Source organism: Neomonachus schauinslandi, chromosome 9, assembly GCF_002201575.2.
Source record: "Neomonachus schauinslandi chromosome 9, ASM220157v2, whole genome shotgun sequence".
Taxonomy (NCBI): Eukaryota; Metazoa; Chordata; class Mammalia; order Carnivora; family Phocidae; genus Neomonachus; species Neomonachus schauinslandi.
The window spans coordinates 105625689-105642171 of record NC_058411.1 but is presented as its reverse complement, the minus strand read 5'-3'; the positions used below and the strand labels follow the sequence as shown (position 1 = coordinate 105642171).

The 16483-nt window shown below is 44.4% G+C and overlaps 1 protein-coding gene across 7 annotated transcripts in view; it reads right to left on the bottom strand.

The window, feature by feature from the left end:
* The window catches only part of IQCH (IQ motif containing H), a 205248-nt gene that overhangs the window by 52053 nt on the left and 136712 nt on the right, over positions 1-16483 (bottom strand). For all 7 annotated transcript variants that reach the window (XM_021693961.2, XM_021693962.2, XM_021693963.2 and 4 more), the window contains 2 exons: positions 4721-4841; positions 183-469 (listed from right to left, as the gene is read on the bottom strand). In XM_021693961.2, the coding sequence (XP_021549636.2) occupies positions 183-469; positions 4721-4841 (408 nt within the window). The remainder of the gene's footprint in view (positions 1-182; positions 470-4720; positions 4842-16483) is intronic.

The following is a 16483-nucleotide window of genomic DNA, read 5'->3' as shown; positions in this document are numbered from 1 at the left end:
CATGAGAGACAGAGAGAGAGAGAGAGAGGCAGAGGGAGAAGCAGGCTCCCAAGGAGCAGGGAGCCCGACGCGGGACTTGATCCCAGGACTCTGGGATCATGACCCGAGCCGAAGGCAGATGCTTAACCATCTGAGCCACCCAGGCGCCCTATATTTTAGTATTTCACATGGCATGAACTTACCTGCTGTTCCAAGGTGGTTGGATCAATAAATGTCACCAGGTCTATAGAAAAGTAACCAACCACATTTCTCATTTTACAAGCATTTCCAATTTTGAGGCACAAAGAACTGAGAACTTGGGGATCCACCGAGGTCTGAGGCATGGTAGTACCAGTAGAGATGAAGGGGCCTTCTGCATGAAGCTGGTCCCCCGTGGACAGCACTCTGATTTCTCCATTGGGCTCGATCAGCATGTCCACCGTCAGGCTGGTGACGCTTTCTGTAGGTGGGAACGCTTCCATCGTGCCTCCTGGTGGGAAAAGCATGGAGTAGGTAAAAATGTGCTCATGAGATTGTGTCCACTCAGCACAAGAGGAAAAAGCCCAGGCTTTGGCAGACGGACGTGAGCTCAGATCCTGCATCTGCCATGTCTTGTGAGACTTTGGGCAAGTAGTTGCAGTTCTCTGAACTTCCTTTTTCATCATCTATAAAATGGGCATAATAAAACCTACCTCACCAGATTGTTGTGAATCTTAGAGATACTGTGTCTATAGTATTTATTCCAGTACTTGGCATATACTAGGACTAAATGAATGTCAGTTTTCATTCACCATAAAGACACCATAAATTCATCAAGGTTGTGCCTATTCATAACATAAACAATGGACTTAAGGACCATAGGCAAATCCCTCAGCGGGGAATGAACTGCCCATCATCTGCGTTTATACCTTGACGATAAGTGCTCTTTCTGTTCAACTTCCCTGCTTTTCGAAGTTTCAGCAGGTTAGGACTTTTATCAAGAATAAGAGAACACTGACTATTATGTCAAAGGACTCCTACACAACGCCAATTGTCAAGCATTTTTTAAAAATATAGAGTGCAGGAGATGCGGCCATTCTTGAAGAAGGGTCCCTGCTGATAATGAGAGCTTTATAATTTATCATACTTTACCTTTTGCTCTGAATAACAGAAATCACAGAGGCAAACCTGATGCTCAGCCACAGCAACAATATGAGCCCTGGCTAATTTTGTGAGTTAGCTTAGGGATGTCCACAAAACTTACATGGCCCTGATATTTTGTTGTAGGCCTAACATAAATCTTACTGTATACACACCTTTTATAGAAAAAATTTTTAGTATTATTTATAAAGAATAAGATAGCATAACTTAAAAGTAAAAACAACGAAGTGTTCCCTAGACAGGGCGGCCTCTGGAGCCTGAGAGTATTAAGATAAACTTGGTGCATATTTCACAAAATTGCTAGGATATGACCTCTGCCCACAGGCTTTGAACAGTATATATGGTTAGATCCTGAGATTTTAGCAGTTCTCAAATGCAGCCATCTGTTACTTTATACAAAAGGCAGTTTCCTTAAGTGTCTATAAATTTGTTTGGAGCCGGCCCTAAGGAAAGCTGAGTTTCAGAAGGAAAACTAATTTATCTATTTAGTTAGTATGAGATGTGCTTTTCTTTAAATGGGGCCTACTAGTGTGTGCTGCACCTAAATATGAGTTGTTGGGAAATTAGCAAGGTAAATGCAACAAAACAACAAAATCTACAACAACAAACACAAATACCAGTTTCGTCTCTGAGTGAATTAACTTTGTGGCTTTATCCGTCACCTGTATTTTGAAAGATTGTGCCTCAGTGGAAACACATTATCCTTTATACTTAAAAGATTACTTGAGTTTTTTTGTTTTGTTTTATCTTTGTTTTTTTGTGTGTGTATGTTTGTTTGTTTTTTTACTTCAAAGTAGCTTATTTGTACTGTCTTCTCAGCATTATGACCATGGCTTTTTCATTCTTAACTTTTTTTCCTTTCAAAGCAATTAATTCCTCTTTTTAAAAAGTATATTGCCTTCGATGATAGTCCTGTGACAAGGTAGAAACTGAATGTGTAGCACGTTTTATAGCCATAAGCACACCTGAGAGAGCAGAAGGGAAATTAAACAGGCAAGAGTGGAAGGTGATGAGAGATGTGGCACGAGAGTCAGGAAACCTGGGGGGATGGCCCGGCTTCAGTGAGCATTTATGCAGGGCCTGCTGTATGCACGGGGCTCAGAGCCAGGCAGAGGTTTGGAAACACATGACTTCCTAGAACTGGGTTTTTAAGACGTGTTAGCATTGTAGGGTCTAACTGTGTTCCCATTCACTACATATTTGTTGTGTGGTTTTGCCCTCGTGACTTCCTAGCTTTGAGCCTCTCTCTCTGTCTATAAAATTGGCTTAATAAAGCTTGTTGTGCTTCCCATAAATAGTTACCGTGTTTACAGCATGGTTGAAAGAGAGGAAGAAAGCATAGAGATGAGCAGGAGGTTGAGGCACAGACTAAGCTTGTGGTTATACAGCTCAGGTGAGACAGTGGCTGGGAAAACCCTTTCTAAGCTACCCAAAGCTCCCACGACAATAACGAGATTAGAGGACGGTCTGCAGGCTGACCTTGGAAGATTTGGAAACTCCTAAGTCCTGTCCTGGATGCACCTGGAGATCTTCAGGGTCTCCCTCTCCTAACAAAAAGAATCCCTTATTCTTGACCATTTTTGTTGTAGGTACCTTATTTTCTCCCATTTATGCATATGGGGCTGACTTTGTTAGTTTTACTTTTCTGTCAGTGGGTGCATGTGGAAATTTGTAGAATCACACAAGTTTAGATTTGAGAGCACACTGGAGATCATGCATCATCTCCCCTTCTCCCTGCACCAGTGAAGAACCCCTTTACATCATGCTTGTTAGATGGCTGACCATCCAACCTGTAGCTTGACTAGTTCGTTGACCTGGTCTTCGCTACTCCCTCCCACTCCACACCGCTCACCCCATGCTTTCCAACAAGCCACGCATCTGTCCTTTCTGGTGCTCTCCTATACACTGAGCTAGGATGTGTTCCTTGATAAATACACCCGCTGGATCCTGCCAGGACTCCCAGAACAACACAGAGGTAGCCTCTTATTGGCTCTGCTATGTATTCACAGGGTGATTTGGGGTGAGTTACTTAATCTTTTGTACCTCTGTTTCCCCTTCTGTAAAACAAGGGTGATAATGGTACCCACCTGATAGGATTCTTGGGGGGGGGATCAAATAAATTAGTGTGCATATGCCTAGAATAGTGTCTGGCACATGATAAACACTCCCTGGTGCTCATCATGTTATCTCCCCTGTGCTGTGATCAGCGCTGTGTGGTTGCTGTTGCTCTTATCTGACATCATGTTACAATGTTATCATATATTAGCGCTAATATAATTGATAAGGGAAATCTGTGTCCTCTTAGGACACAGCCCTACCGAGCCAGCGAGAGAGAGTCCCAGTCCTTGCCCTGGGGCTCTTCCAGGTCCTTCTCCCTGCCCCGCTTCACACGCCAGAAGTGCCAAGTATGCGGAAGTAGAGGTATATAAATTACCCCCCTTGTTTGTGCTCAGGGCTCAGACCTTTGGAGATCACTCTCCTTTGAGCCCTCCTGTGTTAAGTAAACCTCCTATCCTCCAAGATCTCCAAGTGCCGCTTGGTTCTTCCGTCGGGCGATCCAGTCTAGTTTCCGTAACATTATCACTTTTATTATCACCTGACAGCGGTGAATAGAGTGTGAATAGGTATATTCTGTGGCCTGTTATACTAGCCTCCTCGTGTCCTTCATGTGGGTAAGCAGGTAAGAACATCTGCCTTAGGTTGTAACCTCCGAAGAGTGAGGAGTCTTGCATGGGCATGCGCCCCACAGGGACCTCTGCAACTGGGGACAAGCATCACTCCCTTCATTCTGCTCCTCATCCACAGACCTCCTCATGTCCTTAGAGGGTAAAGGGTGAATTAGGAAGATGAAAAGGACAGTGGAGGACCCTTACTTAGAAATTCTGCCTTCAGAACTGGAGGTGAGACCATTTCTGCTGTCTCACAAAAGAAAAGGGGAAATGAACATGTATTAAGGACCCATGTTGAGGCTGCGTGGTAGAAACGTTCACATCTGTATTGCATTGAATCCTCCCAGCAACCCCATGAGGTAGGGTAAGGGAGGGAACTGGGCCTCCGAGAGTTTTAGAACCTTGTTCAAGGTCAGGGATGAGCTCCATAATCAGGTCATCAGATTTCAAAGCCCACCTGTCAGGGGAAGTCTGAGGTGCAAACACGGGGCCGAATCTTGAGCTATGTCTGCCATGCTTGCTTTACATCATGCTTGTTAGATGGCTGACCATCCAACCCGTAGCTTGACTAGTTCATTGACCTGGTCTTCGCTACTCCCTCCCACTCCACACCGCTCACCCCATGCTTTCCAACAAGCCACGCATCTGTCCTTTCCGGTGCTCTCCTATACACTGAGCTAGGATGTGTTCCTTGATAAATACACCCGCTGGATCCTGCCAGGATCCTGCCAGCTCCTATTTATGTAAGAGGCTGAGTGCAAGTTAAATATTTAGACAAAGTTTAAAAGAGGGAAAAAAGTCTGCCTATAGGGGCACTTATGTAAACCAACACAAGAGATGCAAGGTATTTAAATCAGCACGAGGTTGACCCAAAACTGGAATTCAAGGTTGTATGGACCAATCCTCAGTAGAAACTTTACAGTCTTATTTACCTTGACTGAGAAATGTTTGGAGGAATTTCCTCCACGTCGGGAACCGTTTCTCATTGACTGGCTGTGCGTGCTGTGCTAAAATGCCCGCTAGCTCCTCGGAGATCTTCACCAAAGCTGGCTCCTGCAGAAACAAATTAAATAGAACCACAAGCAATTTTACTACAGAAATGAAAACTGCTTGTGGAGTGATTAAAAACCAGGCCTCCAACAGGCAAAAAAAATGTGGTTACTGTTTACCCAGAGTCAGAAAGCCATTTTGAAATTTTTCTCTAATTTTCCAGGCATTTCAGTTTTCATATTTCAATGTGATTTGTCCCCTAAATATTGCTGCTAGTCGTGCCTATTGTCTCCGAAGGGCAGCCTTCTGTCTGGACATCAGGAAATCCAGCTGCAGACCCACGGCTGCTGACCAGCTGAGTGTCCTTCGGCAGTGGGCCTCTCCACTCTGGGCCTCAGTTTCCCTTTATTGTAAGTAGGGGTTCATTACCTTGTCCCTAAGATCCTTCAGCCTGGAACATTTTTTTATTCTATGACACTAACCGGGCTAACTCTGGGGGAAATTATGGAGTTGGAAGGGTCTTTCTTTGGCACCTCCATCTTTTTAAGCTGTGTCCTTTCTCCCTTGTTGGGGAGCCTCCACATCCTAGAGCCATGGGATCAAAGCCTTAAACTTCAGGATGATGCTGTAAAGGTGGGATTATAGGTGGGAGCAGGTTGGAAGAGTGAGATGGGGAGGGGGGCTATCATTCCCCACTAGGTCACAGCCTCATCTGACTAGACCGAAGACAAGCCCCCCTACCATTATCAGACAACCCAAACCACAGCCCTTGTCAAAATGAAAACAGCCAGAAATCCCCTAAAGAATAAGATGCCTAACTTTTTGATATAAAAAGCCTCAGGTTGCCAGGGCCCCTTTTTTTTTCTGGATAGTCTTAGTAGACTCTAAAAATTTTCAAATAGAAACCACCTCTTCAGATTTTATTTCTGGCAGAAGTAGGGCAGGGCACTAGATATAAAACCATTTGATGGGCAGTATTCATATTCAAAATATGGCACACTGACAAGAAAAACTCGGGCTTCCTTGGGGTTGCTGGGGACCCTCTGGATCTACGTGTGAGTGCTCAGTAATTTGGAAGAATTGGAAAAGAACCCACCGCTTTGGTGAGTGAGGTTGAAAGGAATCTTAGAAGTAATCTGTATACTCATTTATTTTCAACTTCCCTGACATTAAAAAAGTGCCTGTCCTGCCCCCAACCGCCCCCCACCCCCAGCTCCTCGGGATATCTGTTTCATTCTGGGTCCAGAAAATCTATAATAGAAGACAGATGTCTGAGGATATACTCTAGGCAGGTCCAAATCATCTGAATAATTTCTGAAATATTCAGAAAATCCTGGTGGGAGAGTCTCATTAGTTAGCCTAGTAAGTGCTTGACATACAAAACAAAAATGCCAATGAGAAAGAGAGTGCCTGGCCAGCACGTTCAGGATGAATCGCTGTGCATCGGCTGGAGGTCTGTTCAGAAGGGTTGGGGAAGCTGGCTCAGGCCACGAACCTTTGCCCTGGGAGGTGGAACATATTTACGACCACTGGGCTGTACACTGGAAAACGTTAAAGACGGTCAATTTTATGTTATATGTATTTACCACAATAGAAGCAATGGGACGAAAAATGGCAGAATGTCAGGCCTTCCTTTTAAGCAGGGAAATTGCTGGCAAAGCAGGGGACCTTAAGCCTTCCATATTCTGCACCACGTACACGTTTCCTCTGCCTTTTACTGGATATCGCCTCAGGCCTCCGGAGCCCTGCATCTCAATCATAAGCAAGTATACACAGCGCAGAGTTCCAACAACCTGGAACCCCTCATTTTTCCTTCTTGGAACACCGTCCTCCAAACCCTCTTTTCGTTTGATATTTGTTTCAGTTAAAAGCATTCTACTCTATCGAAGAAGACGAATTGTCTGTGGTTCATGAGGTGCCCCAAAGCTGGGAGGCCCGAGCATGGCTGTCGATTCCCACCCTGCTCAGGGAAAGCCCTGTGTCAAGGAAGGAAGCCTTGCAGGCCAGGCCCTCCCTCACAATAGTGGAGGCTTCTTTTCTGTTCGCCCATGATTAAAGGGTCTTTCCTGCCCTGCTTCTGAAAACTGTTAAGACATCGGCGCCGTCACCTGTCGTGTGGCTATTCACATCAAGACAGCCCAAAGAGAAATAATTCATTTATTCATTTACTCATGCATATATCAATAAATTACAGGTATGCGGAGCATTGAAATCACAGAGACAGACAGTAGAGTGGTGGCTGTCGGGACAGGGGTTGGGGGGGATGGGGAGTTGGTGTTGCATGGGTACAGAGATCCAGTTTTACAAGATGGAAAGAGCTAGGGAGATGGATGGTGGCAACAGCTGCCCAGGATTACGAACATATTTACGACCACTGGGCTGTACACTGGAAAACGTTAAAGACGGTCAATTTTATGTTATATGTATTTACCACAATAGAAGCAATGGGACGAAAAATGGCAGAATGTCAGGCCTTCGTTTTAAGTAGCTGCACTAGGGGAAAAGGGTGTCTGTGTGTTTTAGGGGGTGGAGATGGAGCGGAGTCAGTGAAGGAATAGGTGGAAACCTTGCTATCTAAATCTTGAAACTAGAGCTCCATCAACTTGAGGATCAAGCTGAGACTCCCCAGACAACGCATGAAGAGGGGCCGCTGTGACTTGGCTTGTGATTCCTAATGTAGCCTCACCACTCTCCTCTCCAGCTCCCAGCCTCGCCCCAACCTCCCCTGGTTGAGTGTCTTTCCTCAGCCTGCCTTCCTCTACTTCCTCCCCTGGCTGCCTCCTCCTGCTTCTGCGTTAGTCCCGGTCACACCTCCCCCAGGAAGCCTTCTGGGTCACCAACTAGGTATCCTCTCTCTGTCTCTCCAGCTCCGTGGGGGCTCCCTCATGGTGAGTGGCTTTTGAGGTCATTTGCCCCAGTGCTCTGCACAGGGAACACTCAATGTGGAATGAATCATGGACCCAGCCCCAAACAGCTGAAGTTCCAGAATAAGGGAAAATGTGAAACCTCTCAACAGGCCTCCCTCCTTGATGCCTCAGAACCACCTGGGGGGATGACCACTTAAGAACCACCAATGCTTCCTGGGTGGGTTTTATGGGATTCCCTGCCTCTGAGGGGCATTGGGAAGATAAATGAGGTGACATTTATGAAGTGCCACCTCAGATGCAACACGCTATGAGAGGGCCAATAATTAACTGGTAGGGCTGAGGCTTGTGTGAGGCATCTGGACGCTGTGCCAAGCGGCCACCGCTGCCTCTGCTCACACAGCCAGCCGTCCTGCCCGATCCGCAGCATTTACGCCGTGCACAGAGCCACAGCAAGGGGGTAAATTTCCTAGAGGAAAGTCTGCTGCAGGAATCTGGAGGATGAATCGTGTCCCATCATGAGAAGTACACAGCTAAAGGCACTGGTGGGGTGATGTTCGCTGGGGGATGCTGGGGCACATGGAGGCAGCTTGGGGCCATGATTAACTCTCTAAGAAAAAGATACGGGTTGGAATAAGGGGGAGGTATTAACTATTCCATAAATTTATTTAGAAAGCTTCTTTTTCTTTAGACTTCAACTTATTCATTATTATTTTTTTAAGACTCCATTCATTTACTTGAGAGAGAGAATGAGATAGAGAGAGCACATGAGAGGGGGGAGGGTCAGAGGGAGAAGCAGGCTCCCTGCCGAGCAGGGAGCCCGATGTGGGACTCGATCCCGGGACTCCAGGATCATGACTTGAGCCGAAGGCAGTCGCTCAACCAACTGAGCCACCCAGGCGCCCGACTTCAACTTATTTTATTTTTTATTTTTTTTGATGTAGTGTTCCATGATTCATTGTTTGCGTATAACACCCAGTGCTCCATTCAGTACGTGCCCTCTTTAATACCTATCACCAGGCTAACTCATCCCCCCACCCCCCTCCCCTCTAGAACCCTCGGTTTGTTTCTCAGGGTCCATAGTCTCTCATGGTTCGTCTCCCCCTCCGATTCCCCCCCTTCATTTTTCCCTTCCTGCTATCTTCCTTTTTTTTTTTTTTAAACATATAATGTATTATTTGTTTCAGAGGTACAGGTCTGTGATTCAACAGTCTTACACAATTCACAGCGCTCACCATAGCACATACCCTCCCCAGTGTCTATCACCCAGCCACCCCATCCCTCCCACCCCTCACCACTCCAGCAACCCTTAGTTTGTTTCTTGAGATTAAGAATTCCTCATATCAGTGAGATCATATGATACATGTCTTTCTCTGATTGACTTATTTCGCTCAGCATAATACCTTCCAGTTCCATCCATGTCGCTGCAAATGGCAAGATTTCATTCCTTTTGATGGCTGCATAATATTCCATTGTATATATATACACCACATCTTCCTTATCCATTCATCTGTCGATGGACATATTGGCTCTTTCCATAGTTAGGATCCAACAGTACATTAAAAGGATTATTCACCACGACCAAGTGGGATTTATCCCTGGGCTGCAAGGTTGGTTCAACATCCACAAATCAATCAATATGATACATTAATAAAAGAAAGAACAAGAACCATATGATCCTCTCAATAGATGTAGAAAAAGCATTTGACAAAGTACAGCATCCTTTCTTGATCAAAACTCTTCAGAGTATAGGGATAGAGGGTACATACCTCAATATCATAAAAGCCATCTATGAAAAGCCCACAACAAATATCATTCTCAATGGGGAAAAACTGAGAGCTTTCCCCCTAAGGTCAGGCAGGGATGTCCACTATCACCACTGCTATTCAACACAGTACTAGAGGTCCTAGCCTCAGCAGTCAGACAACAAAAAGAAATAAAAGGCATCCGAATCGGCAAAGAAGTCAAACTCTCACTCTTTGCAGATGATATGATACTTTATGTGGAAAACCCCAAAGACTCCACCCCAAAACTGCTAGAACTCATACAGGAATTCAGTAAAGTGGCAGGATATAAAATCAATGCACAGAAGTCAGTGGCATTCCTATACACCAACAACAAGACAGAAGAAAGAGAAATTAAGGAGACGGTCCCATTTACAATAGCACCCAAAACCATAAGATACCTAGGAATAAATCTAACCAAAGAGGCAAAGGATCTGTACTCAGAAAACTATAAAATACTCATGAAAGAAATTGAGGAAGACACAAAGAAATGGAAAAACGTTCCATGCTCATGGATCGGAAGAACAAATATTGTGAAGATGTCAATGTTACCTAGAGCAATCTACACATTTAATGCAATCCCCATCAAAATACCATCCACTTTTTTCAAAGAAATGGAACAAATAATCCTAAAATTTGTATGGAACCAGAAAAGACCCTGCACAGCCAGAGGAATATTGAAAAAGAAAAGCAAAGCTGGTGGCATCACAATTCCGGACTTCCAGCTCTATTTTGAAAGCTTCTGATGGGAAACAGGAGGAGTATACTAAGAACGGCCTTAGTACCAATGCAAAGAGAATTGTCACCCCACCCCTACCACACTGAACCAAACCGTACAAGCCCAGAAGGACCTGCAGCTCACACATTCAAGAAAAGGCAGCAAACTGACATTCCATATGAGAGCTCTGTTTTATCTCCGCCACTCCCACAAACAACACTCCACAGCACAGTTTCTGCTGGGGGCTCGGAAGCTGCCTGTGCACGGGTGGGTGAGGCCAGAGCTCAGAGCCAGGTGCAGAGGACTCCATCAGAGCTGTGGCAAGACAACCTAAGAGCACCCTCTTCTTGGGAGCAACAAGGGCTCAATGGCCACAAAGGGCCGTCTGACATCAGATGCCAGTTCTCAGTGTTGGAGGGGCAGTTTCTGTTCTCTAGTGTGTATCATTTTGCACAGTTCAAACACAATTACCACACCTTTACAGGCAGATGCTGGTAAGGGAAGATCTGTAGCAATTCAGGCTTATTCCCTTCAAAATGAACTCGAGGACACCCAGGCACCTGAGCACACCCATGCGCACAACCACGCCAGACAAACCCCTAGGTTCATGGGAATGGTCAAAATCATATACGTAAAATACTTCCCTTTGTCAGAGTAGGCTCACACTCATGAGCTCTTTCGGTCCCTACAGTAACACTCTGAGGTAGGCCTGCACGGTATCCTGTCCCCTGCTTTACAAATGGGAGGTGGAGGCTCCTAGAATGAAGAGGCTTGTTGTGTTGTCAGATTCTGTTACTGGGTGATGTTTAACACATGACTAAAGACAGAAAAAAATGGGAGATTGTGGGAATAAGTGCTAGTTTGCTTTCTTTGCCCCCTTTTCGCCCTCCCAAAGTGTGTCTCTATAGAAGTGTGTGTGTGTGTGTATTTATGCATATACATAAGATGTCTGTTATAAGCCAGCAATGGGGGGGCGGGCATCTTCTCCATCCTACAAGCTTGTGAAGTGAGTAGTTAGAAGGTTTCACTTCAGTCAGTCACATCAAGGTGGTAGACTACCCAGGCAGTGCTTCAGAGGTCCCATCACCCGTGCGGAGTAGATCATTTAGAGGTAACAACTCTGGGGGTGTGGGAAGGAAAGTATGTACCTTGTGGGTGACAAATGGATGTTAGAAAAATCCACTTTAATTTTTGGAAAAAAAATCAGAATTCCAGCTTTTTCTTCCATCATCATTGCACTGGCTCTGCCAACACACATTAGCTGCTGGCCTCTGTGGAGTGAGAGCTCTAGAGCGGCTCCCATCCAGGAGAAACTTCGGCCCCATCTTTGCCACTGCACAGGCTTGCCACCCTTTCTTCAGTGCCCACATGTACCCCCAGAGTGCACTGACGATAGTCGGTAATCATGACCTTGGGAGGTTCCAAGATACCTGCAGAGCACAAGGCCCAGGGCCTCCTTCTGCCCGACGAAGGCAATCTAGAGAGTCTTGTCTATCAAGCATGGACCTTGCCTCTCAGCCCACTCTCTTTTTCTATCAAGAAAGTATAAATTTGAAGGGAGAGATATTTGACTGAAGGAAATTCATGATCTCTCAGGGGAAGCCACTAGCGTATCCAATTTAATACTGCCCTCAATGACTAAAGCTACTTCAAACTCCAGAGAGTTAACTTTCCCAGGTAAATTCTGTGTGTGTGCATGTGTGTGTGTTGGGGAGGATGGGAGAGGAGAAAGAAGGAATACAAATTAGAATGCTCTAAATATCAATCCCACCAAAACTCACTTTACTTTAGAAGCTTCTTCGCTAGATCTGCAGTGGTAGATTAAGGAAAATAACTTCTTGGCTAATCACCTCCAATCTCTCACATCACACATTGGTGGTGTTCAAAAGAGAAACCAAGGGACCCGCTTTATGAAGATTTCTGATATCCCTAAATGCAGGAATGGAGGGTGGCATAAGGTCAGAAGGGCAGGACAGCGACCTAAAAAGCTAAGCAAGACTGTCAGTGTTGAAAGGGGCCATATGGATCGTCTAAGTCAAATGCCTCATGTCACAGAGAGGGGATGGGACTCCTGCACTCGCTCAGTGAGACTGCAGCTCTCTGGCTGCCTCTGACTCCCAGGTGAGTCTTCTTCACCAGCCTTGCTGCCTCCTTCAGAGAGTAAAGTGTGGGCACCATGAAAGGTGCTCAGGATTTGAATTGGCTGGTGGCACAAAGATGGAGAGAAGGGAGGGATTCCAAATTTGAGGGCGAACGTAGAAAGGTTGCTTTGCTGTGCACAGGATGCATTTACCACAGTAGTCATTTTTTAGGTAAAATAATAGCTTTCACTTACTGAAAGCTTACCATGTGGCAGGCCTGCGCCAGAGATTTTTTATATTTATGATCTCAAAGCCAGTCGGAGTAGATATCATCATTGCCATTTCATGTCACTCAGCCATGAAGTAGCAAACTGGGATTCAAATCCAGTTGCTACCAGTATGCCATAGTGCAATGGGATCTGTTTCTGTAACTACTATCAGCGGGCATAAATAGTCAGTCTGGGTCAGATTAGATCATCCACATGTGACGCTAAGCCTGTGCTGTCAAATGAATGAAAAAGTGGCAGAGTGGACATCTGTTGTGGACCACCCAGCAACTTTGTCCCCTTGTTCAGGGTAACGATGTCCCAAACTCCCTTTCAGGAACTGCCCCTACCTCATTCTTAGCTGTACAAGTTGATTGAGAGTGGCTCACCCTCAACTGCAATGTTCTTTCTTCTTCCTATTGTCTTGATCAAGGATAAGCTCCAGGAGCTACTGGCAGCCATCTTGCAGCCCTGCGGACAGCCAGCCAGAGGGTGGAGCAGACATTATGGGCAATGAGAGGAGAGATGGAGAGTCACCAGGTCCCAGGTGGTATTGAGCCACTGGATTAAGCCTTGTCCAAAGTCAGTCTAATCCTTGGATTTTCAGTTAGCTGAGATAGTCAAGCCATTTTGAGTTGGATTTTCTGTTACTTGAACGTTTAAACATTTTAAGCAGATACAAATGGGTGGGCCAAACCGTGTGCCCACAATCCGTGCTGGGCAAACGTTCTGATCGTCTGTTACTCTCATTCTGCAACCAGTAGTGAAGTTTTCACTCATTTCTCTCCATTAAGATCATTAGGAACAGTCCCTCTTTAGAGTGCAAAAATATGCTGAGAAGATGAAGGAAAAATGAAAATGTCTTCAGCAAGTCATAAACTACTTCCCACACCTACTTAAAGTTTAAGGACTGCTTTAATACTCCATGTTTAATTGTTAATTGAGAATTTAAAAATCAAAAATGCCAACTTTGCCTTCGATGAGATGGAAAATTATGCTGCTGTAGAAGGTAACATAATGTAAAACAGCCAACATTACCAAGGCACACAAATGTTTTTGGTATGTAAAATTGCTTTGTAAAATATTTGCTCCATCTGCTGAAAGCGGCAAAGACAATTTTCCCTTGATAGCTAATGGCCCATTTCGGCTGTGTGGCAAGTGATTCGCTGCGGTGGCGGCTCTCATTAAACAGAATGGTGAAAATGCGGTATATAATTCCATACTTATGTAGCATTATCCACTCGATGCTTCTCGAGGAGTCTGTCCCTCATTATGTAGGCCTCCACGTTGTACCAACATGCAGGCCTAGCAGTTGATTTGACTGGAGAAGCGTTTTGTCCAACTGAGGCACATATGTTGTGCCTCCATTCCAAAGCTCAGCACAACTGCTTCAACCCGACCAGAAACACTAGAGAGGTTCATTCCCTTTCAACTTTCCAGCACTTAAACTGCTGTTTCTTTTTCCCCTCCTCATAGGGGGCCGTGGTGTTCTTTCTAGGCTCACCCTGCTGTGCTGCATGCTGGGGGTTTCAATAGATCAAGATTAAGCGTTTCTTGAAATTCTTAATTGAACTTTGCACACACACAAAAGCAGGAAATTTGTCCCCCCCCTCACCTAGGGCCCACACTGCCATCCTAAAAAACCAACAAACACTGCCCTTGGTTCCTGGTGCACGTCTGTGATCTCTCTCTTTAAAGGAGTTGTTTACACTACGCTCTGAATTACTCCAACATCTGCTAAAGGAACAATTAAAAATAAATAATCCAGGGTGGTTTAAAAAAAGAAGAATATGTTCATGGTTTGGGAATGGTATTAAAAAGTAGTTACAGCTGCAAGTGGCAGATTTTTAAAAAATATTTTTAATGTGGGAAAATGGGTTTAAAGGGAATTGTATGAAATAGGAGTGACATCAAGTAAATACATGAGTGCTTTAAAGATGATGCCGTCTTTCAAAGCAAAAACCATGCAATTTCAAAATCAACCGCCAGTGGAAACGGCCATAATTATTATTACTGGTAATAGGTCTCTTTCTTACCAGTTGGAGAAATAGCGTTGGTTGAGAAAACTGCATGTGCTAAAAAAAGCTCTTTAACTGGAAATTGAAAACAAAAGAAAACACATGTGCCCTTTGGACTCTGATTTTTCATTCAAGTGGTAGAAGAGGGGGTGAATTTGTGGAATGAAATGAGACACCATCAGGAGGATTTTTATTTTAATTTTATACAAAAGGAACGGGCAAGCAATTTACTTTTCTTAATCAGAGTGAAGAGGCGTACCTTCTTTGGTATTTCCACGTGTACGGATGGATGGATATACTTGAGGCAGATATGGTAGCCTTATGTATTTATTATTGTTCTTTCTACAGACCATGGTGGTGAAAATACCAGGGTAATAAATCAGTGAATTCCAAAAGTGAGGATTTTTTGTTGGGTCTGGTACAATGATAGGAAAGTCCGAGTCTTCTCAAGGGCATCCCTCTCTCACCCGGCGGTACGGAGGACAGACGACCAGAAGCAAATGGTGCAGTCGTAGGCAGAGAGTAAAACTCATTCTGAATCTTTTCCAAATACCCGTGCCTGCTCTGTGTTTTTCAGCAAAGCAGATATTTCCAAAAGAACTCCAAGGGGGACTTCCCGGATGTGAAAACACTAACCAATTCTTGTTTCTCTCAACTTTTGCTTTATTCCTTCCTTCCACGCTGTTATTGCGAAAAACTGGCAGTTAAATTCAATTGATTCAAAATATTCCAGATCCATATGGCCGCCAACCCTGGAGCTGAGGCGGCCATAGCGCCTCACTGCTGTTCTCAAACATTTGCCTCTCCCCCAGTCCCCAGATGGTGGGAGTAGCATTTAAACCTCCTTTTCTCTGCCTTGTACAATAGACCTTGGCACCATTTCAACTGTTTACTCCGGTAATTAACAGCTCTGATACCACAACAATTACAACTCCTACACTCTCACCACAATAATGCTATGAATTAGTGAGAGCTAATGGCTGGAAGGTAGAGTGTTTCCAGACTGTGAGATCTGTGCATTTTTAGAATAAAATAAAAGGTACAAACAGCACGCTTGCAGTAGACAATGATTACCTAGTAATTAGTTTACACAAAGCTTCCTATTTAATGGCAAAACGCTGTAATTAACGTGTGACAGAAAATCAAAGGGTACTTTGTAAGCATATGAAAAATTAACACTGCAGGCCCATAGCTTTATGTACTGATTAGAAGCATATTAAATCAATAGGACACACAAACCAACAGCTTGTATGGCTGGTTATTATAGGTCCTCGGAAGAGGGACCTGGTTTTCATTTACTCGGAGAGGCAATTTCCCTTCTCCTGTCATCTTCCTCAGGCCCCAGTGAAGTACCTCAAATCCATTCCTGGCAGCTTCGTGAAAATAACCATTGAACTGGAAGAAAACATTCTAAGTCATTCTCAGAGATAAGGAAAAATATGTAAATGATTAAAGCTTTCCAATGATTGTGGTGACGTGCTGATACACTAATTAGAAAAGACACCAACCGGAACCAGAAAATGAAGCAACTGGGTCTCAAGCTTGTGGTCAGAGTAAGCTCTACTTTATCAGGTCAATGCCTCTTTATTCAACATGTAGAAAATGAATATAACTGGAATTATCTTCTATTTTCAAATGATAAGCAACCAGACTGCTGCCAAGGTTTATTCTTTTAAAGGCATTATCTGGTACATCACTGGGTAGGCACAATTGGGTCAATATTGTATATCTTCAACAGCCACAATCCTATAGAATGATAATTGATGCACAGAATAATATTCTGGAAGCCTACAAGAGGCTAAAGGACCTTCTGAATCACCAAAGGGAGATTAAGTTGTATATACTTGTTCAATGTCACGGGCACTTTAATTGTAATACAATTTTATGGTAATATTGATAATAACAGGTAGCATTTCTTTAAGGCTTATTGTGTGCTAAGTACATTGCTAGGCAATTTACAAGGGTATCTTATTT